Here is a 27,992-nt window from a genome sequence, read left to right as displayed (position 1 = left end):
GCATTTGTTCCATAGACATCTTTGAGTGTCAGTGTTTGCTTGTATCTCTTGTGCTATAGGACAGTAACAGTGCATGTAACCCAGTGTGTGTTTCTGGGAGTGAATGGGCAGTGCTCTGCGTGTGCTGTGTGTCCAGTGTTTTATGTGCTTTGAGTTCTGAAGTTTTGCATTCCATCATGTCCACAGAGTAGCCATCTATCTCTCTTGTACTGATACAATTTTTTTCCTATTTATATTATTCAATAAAGTACATGATACTCAATATTTTATTAAAAAGTAAGATTTATTTTAGATGATTTTGCTTGCTTGTAAGTTAATATAAGTGGTCTAAGCATACTTAAGATAGAATAAGCTAAGATATGATACTTGACAGGCTTTATATACTACCTGCATTTAAAATAAAAAATAGTGCAGTGAACACTGGGCACTGGGAAGAGTGTAGTTGTGATGAAGTAAACAAGGTAAAGGCAGCCTGGGGCATGTGTCAGAGATGAGGAAGGAAAGCCAAGGCCCTGGCTGGGGTTTCCCATAAGTCTATCTGCCTGCCTGAAGAGGTCTGTATGTCTCAACATGGGAGCTGAGCTGATCAGGTTAGGGAAGGGCCATATCCTGAAGCAAGGTGATCCAGGTTAGCTGTGGAAAAGGGACACCATTTCTTTCAGAATGAAGGGAACATGGTGAGAACTAGGGAAAGTATATGTGTTGGGAACAGGAAGACATTTTTGTCCAACTCTGAGAGTCAGTTTCGTGTGTTGGAAAGGAAATGTAAGAAAAAAAGATCTGAGACAATCTCGATGAGTAAGTGGGAGGCAGGGTGGTAAAAACCAGAACAGCTACAAATCTGTAGTCTTGTCAGTGGGGACTCTGATGTCCTCCTCAGCCTCTCAAATGCTTCCCTTCACAGGTTCATGAATCCCTGCAAGCCATGGGCAGCAGTGCCGACAGCTGTGACAGTGAAACAACTGTCACATCGCTTGGTGAGGACCATGTGACTCCTACAGCACAGGACCAGCCTTACTTTAATGAGTCAGAGGAGGAGTCTCTTGCTTCTCTGCAGAAAGGAAGAGCAAAGGTGGGAATAGTTGCTGAGAAAAGAAATGCAGACAACAAAGATTTCCCTCAGTGTGAGACTGCAGAGAATGCTGGAAACAATGAGTCCACGAAGGGTCCATGTGAGCCTGGTCCTCATCTTACAGAAACACAGGAGGAGCCACCTCTGGCAGCCCCTGGAGCGCTCCTGAGGGAAGGGAGTGGAGAGAGTGATGTGGAGAAAGGCAGTGAATGTGAATTTGCCCAGTACACCACACACCACATTCTCAGATCCTTGGCTTCCTTTGATGCTCCAGGCAGCAGTATGAGCTCTGAAAAGAAAACTGGGTTTCCTTCTTCTGTGGACAGAGTGAACACTGCCCTGCAGAGAGCTCAAATGAAGGTTTGCAGTACGTCTGGGCAGAGAGTAGGGCGTAGCCTAATCAAATCAAAGGATTTGTTGAAACAAAGGTACTTGCTTGCAAAAGCTGGCTATCCTCTAAGAAGGTCTCAGTCTTTGCCCACCACTCTACTGAGCCCAGTAAGGGTTGTATCTTCTGTCAATGTACGGTTGTCTCCAGGAAAAGAGACCAGGTGCAGCCCGCCGTCCTTCACCTACAAGTACACACCTGAGGAGGAACAAGAATCGGAAAAGCAAGTAACTGAACATGATGGCCAGTCTTTGGTTAAATCTACCATCTTTATCCCCCCATCCTCTGGGAAGAAAGAAGAGGCCCCTCCGAGTGAGAGGACACAACTGGAGGAGTGCCACCATGGAAGGCTTGCCCCCTGCCCACAGTTTGCTCCAATATCCCAGTCTACCTGCTCGCTCCACTCTGCCCACTCTGAATGGCAGGACAGGCCTCTGTGTGAACACATGAGGACTCTGAGTGCCCACAGTGTCCCCAACATATCAGGGGCCACGTGTAGTGCCTTCTCTCCTTTTGGGTGTCCCTATTCACACAGACATGCTGCCCACCCATACAGGGCATGCCCTGTGAATCCTCCTTCTGCCATAGAGATGCAGTTGCGGAGAGTGTTGCATGATATTAGAAACTCACTACAGAATCTTTCACAGGTGAGATAAAAAGATCTTTGTTTTATTGCTCTGAATTCCTCCTAATTCCTTAGCAAGCTAGGACCGAGCAGACAAACCACCTCACCTTATTTTCCTACATGCCCTCCTAGACGTGTCCCTCTTGTTTTGTGGGAGAAAGCTGTCACTAATCCTGAACAAAGTTAATCTGAGAATCTCCTCTTTGTAGAGGAGGCATTGTTCCACGGCGTTTTTCCTCTCAGCCTTCCCTTCATTCTCTTTGTCTGAACCTTAGATTGTCCTGTTAAAAGTGTCTTCCTTCTCAGTCCCTTTTCTCCTTTTCTCTGCCATTTGGATGTGCAGATCTCCTCTAACTTTCTAAGACTTCTCGTTGGCTCCGGTGGCTCCATGTTCTCCTGGGTTTTGTAGCTCTCTGACTAAGCTTTCCTGTTCACCCGCTCACCTGCTCACCTCTGATGCTGGCTTCCTGGCACAGAATTAGTCTCTTTCTATGGGCTCAAAACTGGAACCACTCCAAAGAGAATCAGGTAAAGTGTGAATTCCGAATGCATGCCACGTGTTACGGTGAAATAGTGGACAAGAAGCCACTTGGGTTAAATAAATAAATATCAATCAAATTTCCAAATATGAAAAAATATACCTTCCAGATACCCCTTTGTCCTCCTGACAATTGTCTCTAATAGTTTGCAGGCTGACCAGAGCATACCTATTTGTCCTTCCTCATCAGGCATAGTTCTGACTGTGATTATACTTCCTCAAGGCTTAGGGATTTCCCAGCCGTCTCTATCTGTACATCTGTAGAGTGTCTTTCCAGGCAAACTACTCCAGCTGTGCTTTGTTGGTCACGAATATCCTATCAGTAACACAGTTGATAAATCACTTCCCACCTCAACCCAGTAGACAGATGACTCTGCAGTCTCTCTGCTAGGTGTGTGCTCCAGTGCTACTGGGCAGCAGGGCATTCAGGTTCTCAGTATCCTTGACCTTTGGGTGATCTGCACATATCACATAGTTGGTTGGCTAGTTGGTTGGTTTTTGTTGTTGTTGTTGTTGTTATAGTTTTCCGATTGTGGGGCTCTGTCCCTGCCATTCTTTTCATGAACTGCAAAGTCCTGATGATGTCTAAAGCTCAGGTCAGGTGTTACCACTATAGGCATATTTACCTACTGAATTTTCATTTGCTTTCATGATATAGACACACACATACACACACTTATATGGATATGTTTTCCTTTGTCTCTTTCTTCTTCTAAACAGTAATTTGGACATGGAATATTGAAGAATAATCAGTAGTATTAGAGACTTTTGTTGTTGATTATAGTATACATCATTGTGGGTTTGACTTAGCTCAAAAAGAAATGATAATGCATGCCTTACATCAGCCTTAACACCTTAGAGAACTTGGCGGTAGTCACTTTGACTTTTAATCCTGTTTCATCTGTTTGAAGTACCCTATGACGAGAGGACCTGATCTTGCTGCTGCTCCATACAGTACTCAGAAGTCATCTGTTCTACCTCTTTATGAAGTAAGTTCCCTCTTAAATCTTTGAGTTGCAATAATGTGTGTGATTTAGAAGTATAATCCTGTTACATTGCATTTCAGAATACCTTTCAGGAACTTCAAGTCGTGAGGCGGAGCCTGAATCTGTTCAGAACGCAGATGATGGACTTGGAGCTGGCCATGCTGCGACAGCAAACCGTGGTGTACCCTCATATGACAGAGGAGGACAGGTTAGTGCAGTCAGTTGTGTTAGTACAGTCAGAACCTTTTCTTCAGAGAAGCAGTCCCTCAGCATAGCTTCTTCAGAGACCAGCTCTGTCCACACTCTGAACTGTGTGTAGTGAAGCGCTGCAGGGAAGAAACAGGCACATTGAGTTTACTGAGCTATCTCCATGCTCAGGAGTCTGCTTTTCAGAGAGGCGAGAGTGCAGGGGATCATTACCTCAGGGTTGCTGTCTGAACTTATAAAGTTGCAGTACCTTTCCTTAGTTCATACTCTTCAAAAGTGTGGTGACTAGAAGTCAGTCAGCTACTACTTTCCCAAAGTTCTGCTTGTCACAAATCTGACAGGTATGAAGTTGATCAGCTGCAGGGTTTGCGGAACTCTGTCCGAATGGAACTGCAGGACCTGGAGATGCAGCTGGAGGAGCGCTTGCTGGGCCTGGATGAGCAGCTCCGTGCAGTGCGGATGCCTTCACCTTTCCGCTCCTCTGCGCTCCCGGTATGCTGGTGGGGTCCTGAGTCTGCAGTAGGGTTATTCAGGATGTGTGCTTTAGGAAGGGTACCTCACTTTACCCTCATGTTTTAATGCTTTAGGACCATGCATGCTGTTCAAGTAGCTTTCTTACACATTAGTTTTATGTGTAGTGTGATAAATTTCACATTTAGTATATTTAGAAATACATTGAAAATTTTAATGATAAATTTTAGTAATAGAAAAAACAAAAGTTTTGTTTTTGAAGGACAAATTCTAGTGAACTAAAAGATGACTAAACTTGTTTCCCTGCTTATAACTCCAATAAAATAACAAATTATTCCCTTTATCCCCCAGCATCCCTTGTTTAAGTAAATAACTGATCCCTTTGAAGTTTTCCTTTGTTTTCAGTTTAATTCTTTTCCATGCCTTTTTTTGGGGGGGAGAGGAGTGGGGGTAGGGAATGTTCTTTTTTCTTGTTTTGTTTTGATGCTGAAGATTAAACCTAAGACTTCCCCTAGGCCCACTCCATGCCCTCCACAGACAGCTCCTCCATGCCTTCTCTGTCTCCTACAGGAAGCAAGTGTGATGCCCTGATAGGATCTATATACACAATAATAATGAAAGAGAACACTGTTGTCCTTCTACCGTACCACTTGGCATTATTTCCAATGCTGTTTCCCATGGAATGTATATATACATAGAGAATGTATATATACATAGATAAAATAATATTTCAAATCATTACGAATGCATGCTTCCATGACTTTGGCCCATCACTTTTAGAAATGCGTTGTTGGAAGCTGCGGCGTGCAGCCTCGCCGATAAGGAGAACGCCACACTCAGGATTCTTCTGACAGCAATTTATTGTACAGCTCTTTTAGATGGCAGTGAGGCGAGGGACCCCAAGCGCCAAAAACCTGTGGCTTATATAGAGCCCTAGGAGACGTGCCACACACTCATTGGCTCTTATGATATCGCCAAATTAGCATACTGGTTTTCGCGCCTTGCGCAGGCAAGCATTCAAGCAAGGCTCTCAAGAAGAACCAGGAAGCAGGAAACCGGCGCCATGTTGCAATGGCGAACACGGCTCCTAACATCTCCCCCTTTTTTATTAAATTGCTGCAACAATTTTCCAACTGTTATTTCGCCGATCAAGCCCACCGTTCTACCAGTAAGGCGTTCAAGGCAGTTAAACAGTATTGAGACCCTCCACACTTATGTCCCGTGCAATGGGAACCCAAGCCCTGGGAAGTGTGGAGGACTACCACTCAGGATTCCTGGTGCAATGGGAACACGAGCCCTCAGGGTATCCCATTGAATGATAGTGTCTCATTGTTTAAGCATATTTAACCAAGCTTGAGGGGATGTTCCCTGCTCTGAGGCAAGCAGTGCTTGAGTGATAAGTAATGTTGTTTTTTAAATTTGCAGAGCAACCAGAGTGTGATCAGCACTCCCGCAAAGATCATACAGCCAAACATTCCCACCCCCATCCACTCCTTAAAAAAGGAGAAGGTGGACATAAGCCAGGAAGTGAAGTCTCTAACATCAATCGGGTTTATTCTGGTCCCATTCAGAACAGCAATCTTGAACAGGAGTTCTTCTTGTAGTTCCTCAGCCTGTTGTGACCAATTTCCTAGAGTTGCAAAGGCTGATAAACTGGTAGCAGCCCCCGCTAAATTTGTCTTCAGGGGTTGGTGAGTCCTCTTTCACAGTTCTGGTCAGTCTGCTTGGTATCCAGATTGGATTTTCTTGATCCTGTGGAAAAACACAAACAGCTCCCCTGGATCTCACCAAAACTGGATCCGGGCCCTTCCATTGGTTAGTTAAGACATGTTTCCATTTAACATATTCTTTTTGAGGACTTGGAGCCACATGTCTGTCAGCAGCAGATTGCCCATCAGAATCCAGATTTAAAAAATTTAAGGTAAATAGGGCTAGGGAGATAGATGTCTTAGGTCCCATGTTGGGGCCTATTCCTCCCTTTTGTTTTTGTAAATAAGTTTTCAATGTGCCATTGGCACGTTCCACAATCCCTTGTGCCTGAGGATTGTATGGCAATCCAGTTATATGACGGACACCAAGCCTTAAGCAAAACTGTTGAAAGGTTTTAGACGTATAGGCTCGTCCATACGATTGTTACTAGTAGTGCCAGGTGCTCTACATTGTCTTTGTATGTGTCCCAGTTTTCCACACCTGAAACATTTAACATTAGAGGCCCTCTGAGCCACTAAAACAGCAGCTGCCAATCCGGCATTAGATAGAGGTCCTCCTATTTCTCTACAAGCTTTCATCCATGCATTTAATCCTTTCCCTTTCCAAGGTGTAATAGCATTTCTGCATTCTCTAGTACATTGTTCAAAAATTAGTTGTTCTATGAGAGGCATGGCCATCTCAGGATCTCCAAAAATCCTTCCTGCCGCCTCCATCATCCTTGCCACAAAGTCTGAGAACGGCTCATTGTTTCCTTGAATAATTCTTGTCAAGTTTCCTGAAACCTGTCCTTTGTTAGGGAGACGTTTCCATGCTTTTACAGCTGCCTTATTAATTTGCTCATATACTTCTACAGGGTAGGCCGTTTGATTGATAGCCCATTGTCCCTGCCCTGTAAGCATGTCAAAGTTCCATTGTGGATGCCCCTGAGCTAAATTTTGTCTTGCCTGTGAAGCACAGAATTCTTGAAAAATGGATTTCCAATCTAGATATTGTCCCATAGTCAGGCAAGCCTTAACAGTATTATACCAATCATCTGGTGTCATGGCACTGACCATAAGTCTTTCTATTAATGCCTGAGTAAAAGAGGCATTGATTCCATAAGTCTGTACCGATTCGGCTAGCGTTTTTAATTGTTTAAAATCTAGCTGTGAATGTTGTCTTGTTTGGTTAGCATCTTCCCATACAGGAAAGGCTACTCTTATCTTTTCTCTTTCCTTAGCTGTAATAAGAGAATTGGACGACAGTCTTTCCTGTCTCTCTTTTGGTTTTTTCTTTTTAACTCTAACTACTTCCTCCAATGGTGGGGCAGATGGGGCATACCCCAGTGCATAAGGCAAATCCAGCCCGTATCTTTCAGACTCATAACGGGCTGCTTCTTTATCTAACTCTGCCTGTTCCTCAAGATCTAACACACTATCAGAGGATGAGGTGTCGGTATCCTCTGTATCTTCTTCATCCCCCGAGGACGTCTCCTCAGAGGCGAAGTTATTAATTCTTAAATTCTGAAACTCAGTTAACACAGGATATAGTTTTCTCTTAGGCTCTTCCTGTTTTTTATGTTCCTTTTTTGTAGCTACTTCTTTCTTAATTTCCTCTTTTTTCTTTTCCTTTTTCTTTATTTTATTTTTAGCGCTCTTATCCTTTTCTGCTTCTGATAGGCTATCCTGGCGTTCTGCTAAAGCTCTTTGTCCCTCTCTTACCTTGTCTTGGCATTTTGTATCCTCTATACACGGAGGGCAAGTACACTCCTTTCCTTGTGTATGGTAGTTAAAACAGAAGCAGAGCACAAGAACTACCACAGCCCAAACAAGGATAGCAATAGCAAAATAGACAGGATCCACCATACCTTGCAAAAAAGCATCTAGACTTCTCGCGCCGTCAGTTCTGAACCCTCTGTTGAGCCAACAGGATCCCTCAAAACTGGATAAAACACCGAGACGTTTGGCTTCGTTCCCGGATTTCCCGCACCAGTTGCGGCGTGCAGCCTCGCCGATAAGGAGAACGCCACACTCAGGATTCTTCTGACAGCAATTTATTGTACAGCTCTTTTAGATGGCAGTGAGGCGAGAGACCCCAAGCCCCAAAAACCTGTGGCTTATATAGAGCCCTAGGAGACGTGCCACACACTCATTGGCTCTTATGATATCACCAAATTAGCATACTGGTTTTTGCGCCTTGCACAGGCACACATTCAAGCAAGGCTCTCAAGAAGAACCAGGAAGCAGGAAACCGGCACCATGTTGCAATGGCGAATGCGGCTCCTAACAGGAAGCAGAGAATCTGACTGCCTGTAGAGCAGTCGCAGTAGTGTATTTGATGGAGTCCACAGCAGCTGACTACAGTGTTTGGGACATAAAGTGCTGTTTCAAGGAAGTATGTAGCTTGAGGACATGTGTCCGTGTGTAAGCCTGTGTGCTGTGCTTACCTTTCAGGGGATGTGCAGCAGTAGGAGTGCTGATAACTTATCATGCCCGTCTCCTCTGAACGTCATGGAGCCAGTAAGCCTCTTTCCTTCAAGTCCCTGGGGAAGGGGTGCTATAATATCTCATGAACATAAGTCTTCTCAGTTTGTATAAAATTCATGGTTGGTTGAAGTACAGACTTTAAGACGTTAAATGAATTAGAAGTGAGTTTGCCACTTTGAAATGCAGTACCAATTTGGACCACTAGAAAGCTAGCTTCATTGTAATTTGTCTTTATAACCAAAAGAACATAATGCATACTAGAAACATTTCATCTATACTCCAAGGAGTCCTTTCTTATCAGATGCTGGGTCCTTATGGGACCTGTAAAATGACTGTATTCATCACATTTTAGACGCATTTGCAAAATGTTCTGAGTAGCTGTTTTAGTTTTCATTAATTACCCTTCCATGGAATAATCTAGACATCTCTATGTTAACTAGTAAAATTTCATTTAGCTGTGTGTCTTAGATTTCCAAGGTAGGGCTTGAGATACTATGAATTTAATTTTGTGTGTGTGAATGAAATTGATCAGTTAATAAGTTAGTGAAATAGAATTATGCCTTTAAAATTCCATGTGATTTGGTGACAATAAGGATAGCTGGGAATTTAACCTGCTTAATTGCCAGTCGTCATTGTGAGAGAGAAGAATAACATTTTGGCTTTTAGGTCACAGAACTAATGCGGGAGCAGTCGTACCTGAAGTCCGAGCTGGGCCTGGGCCTTGGAGACATGGCGTATGAAATTCCTCCTGGAGAGAGCTCAGAGTCCGTTTTCTCTCAAGCCACATCAGAGTCATCTTCTGTCTGCTCCAGCCCCTCCCACACCAACAGAAGATCTAGAGGGCCATCTGGGAGCAAACCCAGAGCCCGCTTAGTGGCAAGAAAGAAGATATTCCGAGCCTCTGTGGCCCTGACACCAACTGCCCCCTCTAGAACAGGCTCTGTGCAAACACCACCAGATCTGGAGAGTTCTGAGGAAGCTGGAGCAGCTGAGGAAGCCTCACAGGTTGTGGGACTCACATCTCACATGGAGGAAGAGCCAGACGATCTCTCACTGATGCCAGCTGCTGAGGAAATGCACCGGAACGTGGAACAAGATGAGCTGCAGCAAGTCATCCGAGAGGTGGGTCTGGTTTGAGCCTGGTTCAGTCGCAGATGTGTGTCATGGTAGATTTTAATCAGGGACTGCTTACTTGTTAGACTTTGATTTCACTGTGTACAGTAATTTGCAGGAAGCTTTAGATCAGCTTTCCCATTGACTGCATTTCTTCAGATTTGAAACTGCCAGACATCTCACTGTAGCCAAAATATTGTTCATAAAGTTTAAAGGAGGGAAAGCCCCTTGGATCTCTCATTTCCACGTGTATAAAATAAAGAATTACAATTTAGACCTCTTTCAGAATTAGAAGCTGTCATTTTATAAAATTCCAGTTGGCATGAGGAAAAGGAGGAGGTTAATAATGGTAAGGAATTTGTTCTCTTTTCCTTTGATGGCTGGAAAAGTGTAGAAATTGTGATTTGTTCATAGACTGAAGTATAGTGTGTAGTGGGGGTTTACCCCGATGACGAGAGCATGAGAATCTAAAGTGTTAACCAGAGTTCTGGATTTCCCAAGGGCCACCAACATGTATGAGGCCTACCACTCAGGGTCAGAGTTAATTGAGAAAATGTATAGAATGACTGTGAGCTTTCTATCGATGTGAGAAAATACCTGACAAGAACAAGCTAAAACGAGGATGTTTGCTTCTGTTGGGACTCTCGAGGTTTCAGCCTGCAAGCACTTGGCTCTGTTGTTCATGGGCCTGTAGTGAAACTGAGAACATGGAAGAAAGCTGGGATAGAGCAGGACACAGAGGGTGGAACATGAGGGGTCAGGATAACATAGAGCCTCCACGATCCTGAGCCCAAGGGCCTGTCTGCTTTCTGCCTGGCCCTGCCTTCTAAGTTTCTCTGGCCCTTCTGTGGACTAATTTAGTGACTTCATGAAAGCCACACCTCTGAGTATCACTATATAGAAGACCAAACATTCTGCATCTGAGCCTCTGGAACAATTGTAGATTTACATTATAATGCTTTTTGCTATTGAGTTCCATTAATATAAACTGGTGTATCCCCTTTAAAAAGAAAAGCACTGTGGATAAACTTTAGAGTGGCTTGGACTTGCTTTCTCATAAGTTATATACATTGACTATTGGCTTGAACCTGCTCTCTCTGTGGGTTATATACATTGAATGCTTTCTCTAAGGTTATGTACATTGACTGTTGGCTTGGATCTGCTCTGTCTATGGGTTATATATGTTGAACATTGGCTTGAACCTTCTCTTTGGGCTATATACATTGAATGGTCTCTCTATAGGCCATATATGTTGAATAGTTTTCTGATCTGTTTCCACAAAGAGGAAGTGTACTTTTCTTTCCAACCACTCTTAAAACACCTGATGATAAGCAACCTTTATTTTATGTTATTAATTAAAATGAACAACACATATTTTAAAAGTCACATTAGGGGTTGAACTATATCTTAGTGACAATGTGTGAGGCCTTGAGTGTGAATCCAGCAGAGGTGGCACTGAACACATGCGGGTCCCTGAGGATGACCGACTCCCTAGCACTCAGCAGTATGTGTGAATCCATGAGTGTAAATCCCCCCACCCAGCACTGCCCACCCAGTACTTCCCAAGCAAAAGGAAAAACAAAGAGAAACCAGCAAAGCTTTATAATTTGAAAGCTTATAAAGTATCAAGGTAGTAGAAAATACCAGTAAGCTAGGGAATCCTTAACTCAAGAAAAATTGAAAACTTGCACAATGACCCTGAAAAAGGTTTCAGGTTTTTTGAGCCTTTTTATTTTGGATTTCTTAAAGTCTATGAAAGCATTACACACACACACACACACACACACACACACACACACACTCTCTGTAACATTTCTTATCTCATAAATGCATATTTCTCAATCTTTTTAGTTATTTAAGAACTAATGAATTAGGAGCCAAGTAAGTCAAACTAAGCCATAGAAATCAGGCCTTCCTATTTTTAGTCTGTATTTCCAATGGAATTGTAAATGTGATTCTGATGTACTTTTAGAATCAATTCTTGGCACAGTCAAAAGGGCCATTGATCCTCTAAGGCCGAAGATTCGTGCCTACACATATGGTGCCATCATTTATTACACAGTAATAGCTTGGAATGTATATTAAAATAAGCAGTGGGTTCTGCTGTGAACACACGGATGATAGTTTGTCTTCCTCCAAGTGTCTGTACTGTGAAAATATGCACTAAAACCTGTAGGACTTGTCGGCAAGAGTAGGATTGGAAGGATGACATTCCAAACTTCACCAGTAACATGAGAAAGGACATAAACTATAAAACTAATCAAAGGAATATCATGGTTTTATGAATAGTTAACATAGTCAGGAAACAGATAATACTACAATAAAAAATGGTACTTGACCTAGGAAGAAACGTTTGACTTGTGCTTGTGGAATCCAGGCTTGGGAGGGCTGGAGCTTGTCAGTTTCTAAGATGGGGTAAAAGGATGGTCTGGAACCTGGCAAAGCTGGAATGGCAGGTGTGAGTAGGAGTGCCTTGTGCACAGGACTGACCTTACTGGTAGATTTTTGAGTTGCTTATATTTTGTGTTCTAAGTTCCTGGATTCAGCTTAAAGCTGCTTTCTGTGGCCACCTGTGTATCTTGAGGATGAAATTCAAATAAACAGATGTGACATTTGTGTTACATACAAATTGTTACCCAGGATTTCTGATATGTTGACACAAATGTCCATCTTCATAATCAGTATAGGTGCAGGGTGCATGGGTTTTATCTATTCTCCAGACTTGACTACAAACTAGTGGAAGGCTCCAATTATATGCATTTATTTGTTCTGGAAATGGAGTTATTTCTGTAACTTGATTGTGGCTGACGTACACTCAGCTTCTCCAGTCAGGTGTGCCTGAGTACGTACATGAATAGGAATTCATTCCGAGGAACTTGTTTATACACAGGACAGTGCTTTAGCTAGGTTAAATCATTATTCAACCTGAACTGCATTTGCTCATGACACGTTTGCTAACTCCCTTTTTCTTCTACTAAGTTCTGATACTTTCGTTCCTCTTAATTTGCTTTGGTTTTAAGTTCTCTTGAAAACTTGGCTTCCTATTGCTTATTTGGCATAGTTACTCCTTTAAAGCATGCCTGAGTTTTTATTTTAAAAAGGTTACTGGCCTGATCCATGCTACAAATGATTGCCTAGGAGGAAAGTGTTCACGTTAGACTAGAATATTGATTTTTGGCCAGTAGCACAGACTATAGAAGAAGTCATTTGTTTCCATTTTGCTACCTTCGTCCTAGGGAATTACTTAATCATTTATAGGAATCTCCTATTAAATATGAAAGATGTTATACTTTGTCAGCATTTAAATTGGCATGGAAGGCAAACGTTTGACAAACTTTTCAGAAATTGTTACTAAACCCTTCATGAGAAGCCATTTAGCTCAAAATATGTCAGCATTTGAAGGAAATCTGCTTTAACATTTACCTTTGCTGTCCACAAAGGAGGACTTACCCTGCACGAGGGTGTTGATGTGCATAGCAAATCAAACTTTCTGAAGTATTTTGAGAATTCACTTGGTTCATTGCTAGCTCAAACTCAAAAACCAGTTCATATTGTTATCCTAACTCAGCTAGGTGGTTTTATGTTTAAAAGTTTGTTTATAAATTATTTCAAATACTGCTATTTTTTTATTCCATTTACTTCCAGCTGTTAATCTTTTAACATTAAATGTCCATGGTACTATATTTCAAGTTGCTAAGCTTATTGTATTTGCTACCAAGAAAATAAAATTTGATTCTATCTCCCCAGTAAATTTGTGGCTGTTAACCCCATTAACAAAGCCACCATTCAGGAAGGCAAGATCTGATCTTGGATAGAATAGTTCTGCAGGTGAGGATTAAGCATGTTTGGCAGGCACTCTCAGGGACTTTTTTTTTTTCTTTGCACTCCTGGGTGCATGAAAACAATGCCATCTGTCAGGCCTCTGTTTCCATCCCTGCACCCTGGGAGGTTTAAAGAGTGCTCTATTACCTCAGTGCACTAAGTCAGCTGAACCCCTCTTTGGAAAGAGAACATCGATACAGAGTCCTTTTACATAGTGTTTAATTCATAGTCTGTACGTAAACGTTTGTCAAACCAAAGATGCTCCTTCTCCTTCCTGATTGTGTACACATCTCAGTTGGGAACAAAACAGTACTGCCTTGGAATTTGAGTCATTTGTGATATATGTGATCATGGCCTAAAACCATTTACAGATACTTTAGAATGTACATATGTGTAGGAATAAAAAGATAGTTTATAGGATATGTGAAAATGTGCCATTTTCAGAGGAAATTCAGCCTCAAATGTCAAGAATAAATAGCATACATTGGCATGCTTTTCATAAAAGTTTTCTGTGTTTATTTTAGCTTCTAGGCTTGGTTTACAACTGTCAGTATATCTGACATGTTTAAACATGTGTTTGGGCAAAAATACAGCTTCTCATGTATTCCTCTGGAATGTTTTAGAGACCATCTAAGGGTCCTGGCTTTGGGGCTCTAGGCACTTTTTTATGCAGATTCACATGTTATATCAGCAAGTCATTTTGTGTTGCAATAAACAGTCTTTTTTTAAGTGTCAGGTAGTTTGTCTAAAGTCTACACAACCTCTTGGAAATTGTGCTCATAGAAATCCTTTTACTAGCCAGTCTAGAATTTTCTTACTCTGAACCCATATGTCTTCTCTCAAGCATGGGGAACTTTAGAACTAGTTTATCTGTTCACAGTTCTGTTGTAAAATGGCTTATTACAGGCACTGTGTTATTTTCAGGGCTAGTTTTAATGTACTACTTTCATTTTATTTCTCTTTTTTTTGTTTTGGTTTTTGTTCTTGCTGCCGTTGTTGTTGATTGGTTGGTTGGTTTGGGTTTTGGTATTTTGAGACAGAGTCTCAGAATGTAGCCCTGTCTGTCCTGAAACTCTCTCTATAGACTAAGCTGGTCTTGAACTCCGAGATCCATTTTCTTCTGCTGCCCAAGTTCTATGATTAAAGGGAGTATGCCAGCACCTCTAGCTTTCTTTTATTATTTCTGAGGTAGTATCACTTCTTTGATCATCTAGAGTAAAATATGCTTGACAGTAGAGATTCATGTTCACTTGTTCCTTTTCCTTTATTGAGACAGGGTCTTGTTCAAGATGGTCTCAAGTTCTATGACTCAAATAGTCCTTCTGTCTCAGCCTCCCAAATACCTGGGACTACACATGTCAGGGCCTTAGATACTCTATTATACTTTATGCTAGCAATATCTGTGTTGCCATAATGTTTAGTATTCATTTTTAATTGAATGATAAGCATGAAAGAGATGTAATAAAGTTGTCTTTTTAGAGACTGCTTAACATCTTATATAATACAGAATTTCAATGGCTCTTTTTCTATATACTGCACTTGCCTTATGTATTGTGGCAACAATATTCTGATTTTCATGTTTCATACCCACTTAAAATGCATCTAAAGTAGAATACATCTGAAACCCTTTGTTATTTAATGTTCACGAATGGTGGTAGAAGGTAAACTTCAGATCTCATATTTATTTACATGTGCACCAGGGCAGATGATGTGATAGTAAAGGAAATTTTTGTTTCTCTTACCTTTTTGGTTGTGAGCCTAGCCTTTCACAGTAGAGCCATCTCTCCAGCCCTATTCTGCTTCTATGAAGAATCCTATATAAGTCTATGCATTATGTACCGGTTTTGCATAGCACAGCCATTTTTAGAAAAACTTCAATTGAGATGTTTTCAGGATGTATTTAGGAACGTTTTAGGAAATAGATGAGCCTGACAGGAAACTGTGGAAATGTAGAATTTTTAAGAGCTAGTTGAGAGTAGCACAGTGCTAATTTGGGAATGCATTATCAATTTACTCCAGGAAATGCACATTTAAAGCCTCTACAAAGAGCTGTTTGGAGGTGAAGCTATATCATTAGAAGGAAAGGGAGGAAGAAGGCATGTAGTATTTGTATAGCATTTAGACATCTGGACGTGATCATTACCTCATGTCTGTTTGCTTTTGTGTTTGTTTTGTTTCTTTGTTTGTTTTATTCTTTTTCTCTATTTTACAGTTTTTTCAACCTTCCCTCCTACCCACCCCTCTCACACAACATCAAGTTGCTGCAGGACTAGGCACATCCTCTCCCACTGAGGCCAGGAAAGTCTGTCCATTTAGGGGGCTTGGGATCCACAGGCAGCAGGCAAGCAGGCAGGCAGCAGGCAGGCAGGCAGGCAGGCAGCCAGCCAGCCAGCCAGCCAGCCAGCCAGCAGGGAGGTGGCAGGCAGGCAGGCAGGCAGCAGGGAGGCAGCAGGCAGGCAGCAGGCAGGCAGGCAGGCAGGCAGGCTCAGGGACAGACCCTTCTTCAGTTGTTTGAGGAACCCACATGAAGACCAAGCTGCTCATCCACTAAATAAATACAGGGGGCCTAGGTCCAGCCTGTGCTTGCACTTTGGTTGGTGATTCAGTCTGTGGGAGCCAATAAGGGTCCAGGATAATTGACTCTGTTGGTCTTCACTGACCTCTTTGGGTCTCTTAATCTTTCTCCTAACTCTCTGTAAGACTCCCCAAGCTTCATTCATCTGTTTGGATGAGTCTCTGCATCTGTTTCCATTGGCTGTTGGTGGAGCCTCTCAGAGATCAGCTGTGCTAGGTTACTGTCTACAAGCATAACAGAGTACCATTAATTGTGTCAGGATTGTGCCTATTGTGCCTGCCCATATAATGATATGTATCTCCTCTGTCTCTCTGTTTCTCTCTGTCTCTCTCTGTCTCTCTCTCTCTCACTCTGTGTGCGTGTATGTGTGCATGTATGGGTGTTTATTTGTGCATGGATGTGTGCATGCATGTGGAGGCCAGAGAATAACCTCAGATGTCAGATCTCAGATCCACCTGTCTCTACCTTCCCAGTGTCTAAATTATAAGCACACATCACCCAGTTTTTGTTCTCCTGTGGTATTTGTTTGTTTTGTTTTTCCCACGGGTTCTGGGGGTCAGATTCAGATCCTCGTGCTTTCATGGCAAGCACTACACTGACTGAGCCACTTCCCCAAACCGAGATGAAAGTTCTTACCTAAGTCAGACAGGTGACAAGTGCATCATAACACTAAAGAAAAAAAAATACTTCAGATGTAGAACAAAGGGCTGTTAGAAATATGTTTATAAAATTTAAAATGTAAGCAAGTATCACAAAATGAAATTTTTCTTCTGTTCACTGAAAGGTGTGTTAGGTTAAACTTCTGTAGATATTCTGTTTTTAGTTGGTAGAAACAGTCAGAATATTTCTGCCTGTGTCTTGCTTTGCCTCTTACAGGTTTTCTTAGCATGAAGAGCGTGAGTACTGCAGACTTCTGAGTCCTGCAGACTTCCTGGCATCCATAAAAAGCAGCTTTGCAAACCTCACATTTAGTTCTGCAGGCTGTTGTGTGAAGGAACATATGAGAAGTTTTATCATGTTTTTCACATAAGAATTGTGACTTTTAGCCTGATAGTGGTGGCACATGCCATTAATCCCAGTACTTGGGAGGCGGAGGCAAACTGATCTCTGTGAGTTCAAGGCCAGCCTGGTCTACAGAGCAAGGTCCAGAACAGCCAGAGTTACACAGAGAACCCCTTTCTCAAGAAACCAAAGTAAAAAAAAAAAACAAAAACAAACTTTAAAAAAAAGATTTAAAGTTATATATTTCATAATGGCTTTAGCTGGATTTGTGCTACACTGGACTTCACAGTCTGACATGATGTGGGGGTTGGGCTTTCCTCCAGGTGCCTCTTTGTGCTTGTCACATGAAAGCTGTGGTCCTCTCTGTGATTTAGCTGACTGCAATAATTAAGTCGTATGTAGTTTACCTGAAAACAGGAAAAAATAGTGTGGTCATATTGTTAAATGCATATTTCTCTCTTTTCCCATTATAGATTAAAGAGTCTATTGTTGGGGAAATTAGACGAGAAATTGTAAGTGGACTTTTGGCAGCAGTGTCTTCAAGTAAAGCATCTGCTTCTAAGCAGGACAGCCATTGAGCAGGACTTATTTGGTAATGTTTATTAATGTCTTCATGTAACTGGATATAATATACATTAACATTTGATTTGTAATTCTTTGTTTTCTTAGTGAAGTTGTTATAGCTAGCTAAATTTTTATTTTTATAATATATGTCATAGTTGTCCTACAGTATGAAAACCATATGCAACTCATTTAAAGTGTAAACAACTCAATTTAAAGACAGAATTCTCTGCAGTGTGTGCTTACATAGAAAGTCATTATAGTAAATAAATCCTGGAGTTGGACTTTAGACCAGAATCGTACTTTAATATTAATTAAATTGTATTTCAAATGTACAATGTATGGGCAAGAATTTGAAAATTAGTCAAAAAATTTTAATACCTTACCTTATTATTGTTGTTGTTTAAACAGATATTCTGTAAATCCATTTCTAATCATAATTTATTAAGGATTTTTATATGACTTACTAAAATAATAGCTATAATTGTATTTTATAAATTTTACATATTTTTTATTAGTGTTTGGTGAACACACCATGGAATAATAGTATATATAACACTTCCAGAGCTGAAGATGTTTATTCAGTGATATGAAAAATGTGATATATAGTTTTAGCTGTCGAAAGTAAGAAAATATTTTATAAATATTATGTCTTAACAAATCATACAATTTCTTTTCAAAACCTTAGGTAAAATTATTAACTTTCAAAAAATGTATAACAGCTAGAAAATTGCGTATGTATGATAGATAGATAGATAGATAGATAGATAGATGAGAGAGAGAGAGAGAGAGAGAGAGAGAGAGAGAGAGGTAGAAACATCTATGCAATATATATGGATTTATTTGGGTAAATTTCACATTTGTTTTAAAGAACTTTCAAAATAGTATTTGAAGAATGTTTAATATTCATTTTTCCTTCTTTTTAGGGTTGAGATGGATCCATTAACTAATATAGGCGTTGTCAGTGATTTATGCTGGTGGAGGTGTTGTTTGTCCTATGGAAGATATTTTCTACTGAGCTGGGCTACTGTACACAATGGACAGTGTGTGTTTCTGTATGCAGTGTACAGGTTATGGTTCTATGCATAAAAATTTTAAGAAACATACATAGAAACTTAGGCACTTTGCTGACTCATTTCTAAACTATCAGACTGGCCATTTGAAAGCCTAGTATTTATTTGTATGTCAATATTTTTCCAATTGATGTCCTATGTAGAGTTAATTGTAAAACTTGAAGAATTCCAGACATAACCAACTTATAAATAACCTGTTTCTTCAGACTAGCTTCTACAACACTGACCTCTATGAGGTATTTACTGTGCAATAACAGATTTGACTTTTGAGAGCTTGAAGCAACCAATGATTTTTCCCTCCACTGCTCTTCATTGGGGTCACTTCCAAGGAGATTAATGGTTCTGTTGTAAAAATTGCTCTTAATTCTTGAGGAGGCTACTGAGAAGCAGTAGGGTAGATCTCATGAGGTTACCTACAACTACTTCATGTTCTTACACTGTAAGCCTTTTTGCTTTGCCTCAACTCATGTAATTTTATTATAGCTATGAGCCTTATGGTAGACACTATGTACTCTCTGCATTGTAATTTCATTCGAGCTATCTGCCTTGTGGTAAGCTCTCTGAACTCTGCATTGTCCGAATGTCTTACTTTAAGGTGTTTCTTCTGTCTTTTAGACTACGTAGTATTGTTAAGATAATGGGAACTGTGACTTGAATGGATAGAACAGAAATGAATAAGCTGGTTTCTGCTTTTCCAAATGAGATTTAGATTTGTTTTTCTCATGCATAAATGATTTTAATTCAGTTTTAACCAGTGAAAACTCATGGTTTTTCTGAAAAAAAAAGAAAAGAAAAAGGTTTTCCTTTATTATATATGTCAAATAAATGTATAAAGTAACAACCAAATGTTATTAGAAATTAGTCTTTTAGTATTTGTAATTTTCAACTCCTATTATGTTACTTTGTATGAGAATTTTTAGTCAAAAGTACTTGGAATAATTAGCATTCTTGAAAGAATATCTAAAAAGTTTATAAATATTTGAACTATCACACAAAGGCTGATCTCTAAAAAACAAAAACCCCTATTAAAACAATAAAGTATTTATTTTGCCTAAAGTGTTAAATTCTTTTTTTGAGCTGTAACGTGAAGAATTTGGATTACATTTGAGGGCTAACCAACAAAGTCTGAAAGGCTTATTGGGCCTTCCCTCCCTGAAGAGGCTTCTGCTGTGCTATTGGAACAGTTGGTCTCCGCCACCAAGAGGACTGTTGGGATCATAAAGGTCCAGGGCTGTGATCCCATGCTAGCCAGTTTGACCTTCTACTAAAAACTATACAGTTAAACTATGAAGAACAGATAAGAAGCCAGGTATGGCATACATGCCTGTAATCTTGTTATTAGACAAGTAGATGCAGGAGTATCAGGAATTTGAAGCCAGCCTGGACTTACAAGTGACTGTGAGTCAAAAAACAAATGAAAAAGAACAGATATTAAAATGATTGTTATCCCTCATCTTGCCCTCCTCACCCCCTCTTGTACCCAGTTCCCCCTCTCCATCTACCTCTGATGACTATTTTGTTTCCCTTTCTGAGTAAGATTCACACATCCTCCCTTGGGAGCTCCTTGTTACCCAGTTTCTGTGGGTCTGTGGATTGTAGCATGGTTATCCTGCACTTTATGGCCAATGTCCTCTTACAAGTGAGGACACACCGTACCTGTCTTTCTGGATCTGAGTTACCTCACTCAGGATGATGTTCTCAAGTTCCATCCATTTGCCTACAAAATTCATGATGTCTTTGTTTTTAATAGTTGAATAGTAATCCATTCTGTAGATGTATCATATTTTCTTTATCCATTCTTCAGTTGAGGAAAATCTAGGTTGTTTCCACTGACTGGAGTCCAGTGTCCCTATGGGACATTGTTTGGGTGTATGCCCAGGAGTAGGATAGCTGGGTCTTGAGGTAAAATGGGGAGGGGAAGATGGGAGAGGGCTGGGAGTAAGAATGGAAACCAGTGAAGGGCATCTCTGGGACTAGTGGGAGGCCTGGGATAGGGGAGGATATGGAAAGTCTATGGGAGTGACCCTAGCTGAGATTCCTACCACGGGGGATATAGAAACTGAAGTGGCCACCTACTATAGCCAGGCAGGACTTCCAGAGGAGGGAGGGGGGCATCAATCCACCCACAAAACTTTCAACCCAAAATGTGTCTGGCCTACAAGATGTGCAAGGGAAAAGATGAAGCAGAGAGTGAGGGAATGGCCAACCAGTGACTGCCCCAACTTGATACTCTGATATGCTTGCAGACAGGAACCTAGCATAACTGTCTCCTGAGAGGCTTCATCCAGCAGTGGATGGAGACAGATTCAGAGACCCATAGCAAAACATCAGGTGGAGCTTGGGGAGTTTTGTAAAGGCGTGGGAGACAGAACTGAGCAAGCCAGAGGGGTCAAGGACACCCCAAGAACACCTTCAGAGTCAACTAACCTGGGACTATGGGGGCTCACAGGTACTAGGCCACCAACCAGGGAGCATTCAGGAGCTGGACCTAGACCCACCCCCTACACATTTGTGGCAAATGTGCAGCTTGGTGTTCATGTGTTTCCCTAACAAGTGGAGCAGGGGCTGTCTCAGTCTCTGTTCCCTGCAATTGGATCCCCTTCTCCCTACCTGAACAGCCTTGTTGGGCCTCAGTGGGAGAGGATGTGCCTAGCCCTGCTGAAACTGATGTCCCAGGGTGGGGTGGTACCCAAGGGAGAAGAAGGGGAGGGGGCAATGGAGTGGGAGGGATTTGTAAGGGTGAAGCTGCAAGGAGAGGAAGGAGAGGGCTGTGATTGGGAAGTAAGTGAATAAAAAAATATCGAAGAAAAATATTGTTAGTCAAATTATTCAGCAGTTTAACCAGATAATTGTGATGGGGATGGCAAACATATAGGACAGATATTCTAGATGAACAGGAACTAATTCAAGCATTGACCGTCTTAGCTATTCAGGTTTTTAGTCAATTTCGGGTTATTTCTAACAGAGTAATAATTTCAGGTTTTGATGATCAAGCCCATTGTGCTTACAACTGACATACTAGGCTGAGCCAACAGACCAATCACTTAGCATATGAGTAAAGGGAATCTCACCATTGATATTCTTTTCCTCTCCTGGGTTTATTAGGAAGTTACCATGCTCAAGCCACCATGCTATATAGAGTGAGTAATGAAGGGGACCGAAAACAATCCATCTTGTAATGTTAGGTATGCTTAGCAGTGTCCATTTCAAGAAAGAATTTGAGAGTGTCATTTACCATGGTCAGAAAAGTCCCCCAGTGTCTTTTGGTTTGGGTGAAGTTGTTAGACTAAAGATGGAGACCTGAAGAGTGTGAGGTAACGTTATTGAAGAGGAACATTAGTAAAATGTTATCCAGAACACCAAATGTGATTTCAAATTACCGTGTGCCTGATGAGAGTGACGTTCTCAAAGATACACATTGTTCATCGCTCAAGGATGTTGTGCCAAGAGCCTTCCCAAAGAAGGCACAGAAGGAACCCTGAGATTATTTTTGAAGGTTTTAGCCACTGAATGATACACCAACAATGGGCAGCTCCTCGGAATGAAGTACATGCTGTACCATTCCTTTTTAGGAAGCGATTAAGTGATTAAAAACAAGGACGTCCACACTAAACACTGTAGTTTGTTATTCGAGTTCTTGAGGTAATTGCTTAGTAAGTCCCATGAAGACATGATTCATGGTTCCTTCTATTATCTCTACAGCCCAAAGATATTATTTTTAAAAAAACCAAAACCACCTTTAAGTATTGTAAAGCAGATTCTAAGTTAGATGCACAAACATATAGCAATGTGTTAGAATAATTAGGGCACAGAATAATTAGGGTCATTACTTAAACTTCACTATATTCACTATTGTGAGGTTTATATTTGGCTAGAGATTATAACATTATTACTTGTTAATATATACAAAATGCAGGCATTCAAATAAAAGTAATGTTTATTCAGAGTTCTGCATGTGAGGAAAAATTGAGATGTAATTAATAATGAAGAACATTGTATTTTCCCATGTGAAGGCAAGCCTGCTTCCCCACCGGGTTCTCAACGGGATAACATTATGCCATGACATGAGGAGGAGATTCCTTCCCTTGTTATCAATGCTTACCTTGCTGGCAAAGCTGCATTGCTCATTGCCCGGCTTTCTATCATGAATCCCTGGGGAAATCCTGATCACTTTTGCTCTCGGCTCTATCTCCTTGGATGTGTTAGCCATGGGTATAAACCATCTATGCAGGTACCTCTACTGTTCTCTGCTGTACAGCCTCATTCAAATCAACAGAGTCAAATCCACCTTGGCTTGTATCAGGCACAAATTCTTCCTGCCTTATTTAAGAACAGAAAAAGTATTCAAATGATGAATATTAAACATTCATATTTTTATTATTTTCTAGTCTAAAACCTCACCACAATTAGACTTATTTAACCATCCTTCCTCATTCAATAAAAAAAATGAATCAAAAGAACCGATAAGAAAATTTTAATTTTTTCCTTTATTTTTATCTATGTTTGTGAATCTGTACCTGTAAGGATGTAGCACAAGGCTGAGAGTGCCCACTGAGGCTGGAAGCAGATATATATAGGCATATCACTGATATTTGTTTTGTAATTTATTTTCAAGGTAGAGTTTCTCTGTGTAAACCTGGCTGTACTGGAACTCTCTGTAGAGCAGACTGGACTCAAACTCAGAGACCCCCTGCCTCTGTCTCCTGAATGCTGGAATTAAAGGAATGCACCACCACTGCCCGTCTTCATAATTTTTTATTTAGAAAAGTATTCTTATGAAATATAAACTAGAGAAAACAACTTTCAAAGACTCATTTGAGGTGGCTCATGCCTGTAATTTCATCACATGATAAGCTAAGGCAGGAAGTTTGTCACAAGTTCAAGGTGAACCTAGGAGTGAATACATAGTGAGTTTCAGGCTAGCTTGGTCTACAGTGTAAGACTCAGTCTCTAAAGAAAATAGTCCTTGCAAATGAAACAAAACAATTATTGCTTGTAGTGTATGTGTGTGTCCATATGTATGTGTGCATTAGAGACCACAGGTCATTACTGATTTGTCTTCTTAAATCTCTGCCCACCTTGTTTTTTTGAGACTGTGTTTCTCACGGAACCTGGGGCTTTTTATCTCAGCTAAACTGCCTGGATACTGAACTCTAAGGACATACCTGTCTCCCTAGCTCTGGGATTATATACATAAGGCACCACATCTATGTTCTTAATCAAGTGTAGGTCTCCATGCTTGACAGTAAATGCTTTACCAACTGAGCCATCTCTCCAACCCCAGTTTATTAGTACCATACTATGAATTCTAAGTTAAATGAGTTGATTTATTATTACAGCATATATGTTGCAAACAAATTATATTTAATGCAGACTAAATTGTAATTGCTTTTTGAGAGGGTCAGAACATTAAATTCTAATTGGTGTGTGGTAGCTAACTGACTTTCAACTTGATGTAATTCTGAAAGGCATCAAGTCTGGAATGAAGTAAATATTCAATTGCTAGATACTGGAAATATTTTAGACTGTCATTTGTGAAAACACTTTAGACTAGGCAGTATCTTAGGCAGAAGAAAATGGGCAGTTCTACCCAGGAGATTAGAAACTGAGTGACATTTAACTGTGACTTGCCTAAGAGACAGAATCAGGAAGTGTGGAGATCTATATTTCATGACCTTGACATCTCTTACCTATAATAAAAAGAGCACTTTTGAGAGGTGGTGGCAACTGCCAACTTCCTGGTTTCTTATTCAAACAAGAAACATTTAGGCATCTTCAAAATATTCTGACACAATACTAGATAAACCTTCCATACACAGTACAATCTTCATAGCTTATTTTATCTGGGATTTTGAAGTTACTTATCTGAGATTGTATACTTATTGCCGAACAAGTTAAGTAGTTTCTAGTGGATTATCTTGAGTTGTGAGAATGACAACCAGAAGTTTTTACATAAGTATGCCATGTGGGATCTAAAGAGAAAAAAAAATTGTTGGTTCTGTATAAATGGATACTGATATCTACTAGAGGCTGGGAAAAGGAAAGAGGCAGGAGGAGGTGAGGTGTCTGAGCATTTAACTGGCTGACACGGGGCTCGCAATCCCCAGGACTGACAGGGATAAGGATCAGGTCACATATGAGTCCTAAGTTATAACTACACAAGCCTGAGAAAGTGCACACACTGGAGTGACTAGATGACCCACGGCATATTTAAAAAGAAACGATAAAAATAATTTCAAATATTTTAAAAACATAAACGATAGGAAATATATGTTTAACTTGACTTAAATAATGTACAATATACACATCATTTGAAATATCACATGGTACTCTGTAATGTATAGGATATTTTGTATATAAGGTTTTAGAAATGAATAATCAAAAAAACTTGATCCATACAAAGCCTAAAACTTGGTAATTTTATTATAAAAATAAAGTTCTTCTTTAGTAGAAATAGGTACATGAACTTGGCTTCTCCTTGAGTAGAAATAGGTACATGAGTTTATTATAATCTTGAATTTAGGATGGTCATGTTTGACAAGAATATGTAAAACCAAAGATTATAGTTATGTCTACAGATATAACTATTTAGTGACAGAGGAACAAGAAATAATAGTGTTTTAGATTTTTTTCTATAATTTGGTCATTGGGAATAAAGAATATATTCCTAAAATCCTTATACAGTTCTTTTTTTTCTTTCTATAGCAAACTGTGCTTTCTGAAGATAAGTCTAATGGTACCTCCATCTACTCTTCTGAAACTTAGTTATTCTTTCATTAAGACTTGGAGATTGGGGTTGGAGAGATGGCTCAGTGGTTAAGAGCACTTGCTATCCTTCCAGAAGACCCAGCTTCACTTCCTACCATCCACATTGGATGGGTCACAACTACCTGTAACTTCAGTTCCATGAGATCTGATGCTCTCTTCTGCTTTTGTAGGAACCTGCACTTGTGTGGTACACATAAGTATTTCTAATTTTAGGGAATTTGAGTCTTCCCTCTGTAACTGTTTGTGTATCTGGCTGCAGAGAGACAGGAGAGAGTGGAGGTGAAAGCTTGATCCTCAATTATGACAAGATAATGCCATGCACTTTCATGTTACTCTCCTTAGATGCATGTTCTCTGAGTCTCACCTACTGCCCTGGAAGAGAAAGACAAGCCTTGGGAGAATGGGCCATGGAAAACAGAAGCTTCTGGCCTCTGGCTTTAGATATACTCCTGTGCACTAGACAATACCACATTGCTAATTCTGGGAGTCAGTTTCCTGAATGTGCTTTCCAGCTTCTAGTTAAGTCCTACCCCCAGGTGACACCACATTGATATAAGAGTAGTTCCTGCTAAACATTGCCAAAATTGTAGGTACATGAACACTGGTGGCTGTTTAGTTTACTCACTTTGGAGATAGTTTATGTATCTGTTGATATCAGCTACGATGTTGTACACAGATATGAAATGCTACCATAATCAAAACCACTGCCATTGGCTTTGGGGTAGCATCAGTGGAAGCTTTCTGAACATTTCTGAAAGAGCAGGCAGAAAGTTAGTAATGGCGGGAAGATCAAGGTGTTTGCTGTAAGACTGTGTCTCCTAATAATGTCAGACGCTAGATCAATAAAGTCTCACAAACATAATGGTCCTGATCAAGTACAACAACCACAGGTGTTCAACCATAGGTGTCCAACAATAGGTGTCCAACCATAGATATCCAACAATAGGTGTCCAACCATAGGTGTCCAACCATAGGTATCCAACCATAAGTATCCAACCAAAGGTGTCCAAAGTGGACAGGGACTGACCACAAGACCTCAAACCTGCACAGCTAATACAGGCAACTAAGACATGCTGAGAATGGGAGAAACAGTCTTCTCCAGGGAAGAAGACATCAATCAGTTAACTAATACCAAAGGGTTACCCCTGAAAACAAAACATGCAAATAACTTTAAACAGACAAACATGGTTGTATTTAAAGATGTGTGTGTGTGCACATATATTCATGTAACAATAATTAATGGAAAGCAGATCATGAATTTGAAAGACAAGGAGTGTTACATAAAAACATTTAGGGAGATGAAAGAAAAGAAGGAAATAGTTTAATGATAACTTTCAAGGAAGTAACTTTTTAAGAGGAGAAATAGGCCTTTTTTTTATCTTTTTTATTTTCCTCAATGAAAAAATGTCAAGAAATGAACTTAAAAAAAAAACCTAAACAAACAAACAAAACCACTTTAAATAGGACCTGAAAGTATCTACTTTAAAATAAAACTGTGTCATATATGCCAGATTCTCATTAGAATTATTTTAAAAATACAGCTCTGGAAAAGATAAAAAATCCAGGTTGAGTTATTAAGTTCTTTTGTTGATACCTCAGAAGGACTAAAAAGAGTGGAAAACATTTCAAACAGTAATGTTTCTGTAAGGACATTTAAAGTCCTGCCCATCCACGGCCTTGCTGTGAAGTAATGGAGTCTCCAGGACCCGCGCAACAATGTGAAAGAAAACCAGAAGAGAGAGGTGGCTTCGGGAATCCAGCTTTTGTCTAATGGTGTTGCTTATCAAATGAGAAAGGAGAAATCTCAAAGAAATTTGAAGAATTTCACATGTGAAATGACATAATATGGCAAAGCTGTTGGATCCCCTGAGGTTCAGAATTAAGCCAATGCCTTAGAATTCCCCACCACATTTTTTTAAAAGGTGAACATGGTGATTTTATTGTCCTAAAATATATAGAATGCTTGAAACACTACAGTTTCTTCACTCATAAATCTCAGGACAGGGAAATGGCAGGGTCATGTCCATAATGGGGTCTAGTTCATGGATTGTGGGAAATAAAGTAGGAAGCAAATATGTCATCAAATGTGGCTAAAATGAGCTAAATTTTGGCAGAACCACATTTGAATGATGATGGACAGTTATCCATTGTAATTTCTGACCAGCATTGGACTTCACTGGAGAATCTGCATTGCAGTTTAAGTATGTCTGAACTTCTTCCCTATATGTTTGGCATATGGAGGGTAGAAGCTGCTGCAAGCAGCTACATATTTGGGATTGTCTGAGGCTCTGTGAGAAGTACTCCTTTTCTAGTGCAGTGTGCATTTGAAGTGTCTAAAGTAACTCACTCGGTTCCAGTTGATCTGCATTCCTTGTAAAACAGTCTTGTTATGGCAATCCCAAAGACCTGGGCTTGGGTGATAATTTCCAGAGTGAAGTGTCCACAGGATGAAGTGGAAAAATATCAGCAGCTCATCTTTTTCTCTGTCGGCCTTGTTTATGTAAACCTATAAATGAATGAGCCTTCCTTGTTTGTGTTCCTGAGCTTCAGAAGGACATGTATGGGGATCATAGCTGAGGGCTAGCATCTCTGTGCAAGCTCTGTACAGGTGGATTT

At 40.4% G+C, this 27,992-nt stretch overlaps 1 protein-coding gene across 1 annotated transcript in view; it reads left to right on the top strand.

Annotated features, from left to right (window-relative positions):
• The window catches only part of Itprid2 (ITPR interacting domain containing 2), a 40,466-nt gene extending 20,802 nt beyond the window's left edge, over positions 1-19,664 (top strand). Inside the window, exons 11-18 of the mRNA XM_028762981.1 lie at positions 905-2,107; positions 3,535-3,612; positions 3,690-3,817; positions 4,158-4,308; positions 8,430-8,495; positions 9,129-9,584; positions 17,448-17,566; positions 18,462-19,664. Coding sequence (XP_028618814.1) covers positions 905-2,107; positions 3,535-3,612; positions 3,690-3,817; positions 4,158-4,308; positions 8,430-8,495; positions 9,129-9,584; positions 17,448-17,552 — 2,187 coding nt within the window. The 3' untranslated portion in view covers positions 17,553-17,566; positions 18,462-19,664. The remainder of the gene's footprint in view (positions 1-904; positions 2,108-3,534; positions 3,613-3,689; positions 3,818-4,157; positions 4,309-8,429; positions 8,496-9,128; positions 9,585-17,447; positions 17,567-18,461) is intronic.
• Positions 19,665-27,992: the final 8,328 nt, after the last annotated feature.

This window comes from Grammomys surdaster, unplaced genomic scaffold, assembly GCF_004785775.1.
Source record: "Grammomys surdaster isolate TR1022 unplaced genomic scaffold, NIH_TR_1.0 136, whole genome shotgun sequence".
NCBI lineage: Eukaryota > Metazoa > Chordata > Mammalia > Rodentia > Muridae > Grammomys > Grammomys surdaster.
Note: the sequence above shows the minus strand (reverse complement) of the source record. Positions and strands in the feature narration are given on the sequence as shown.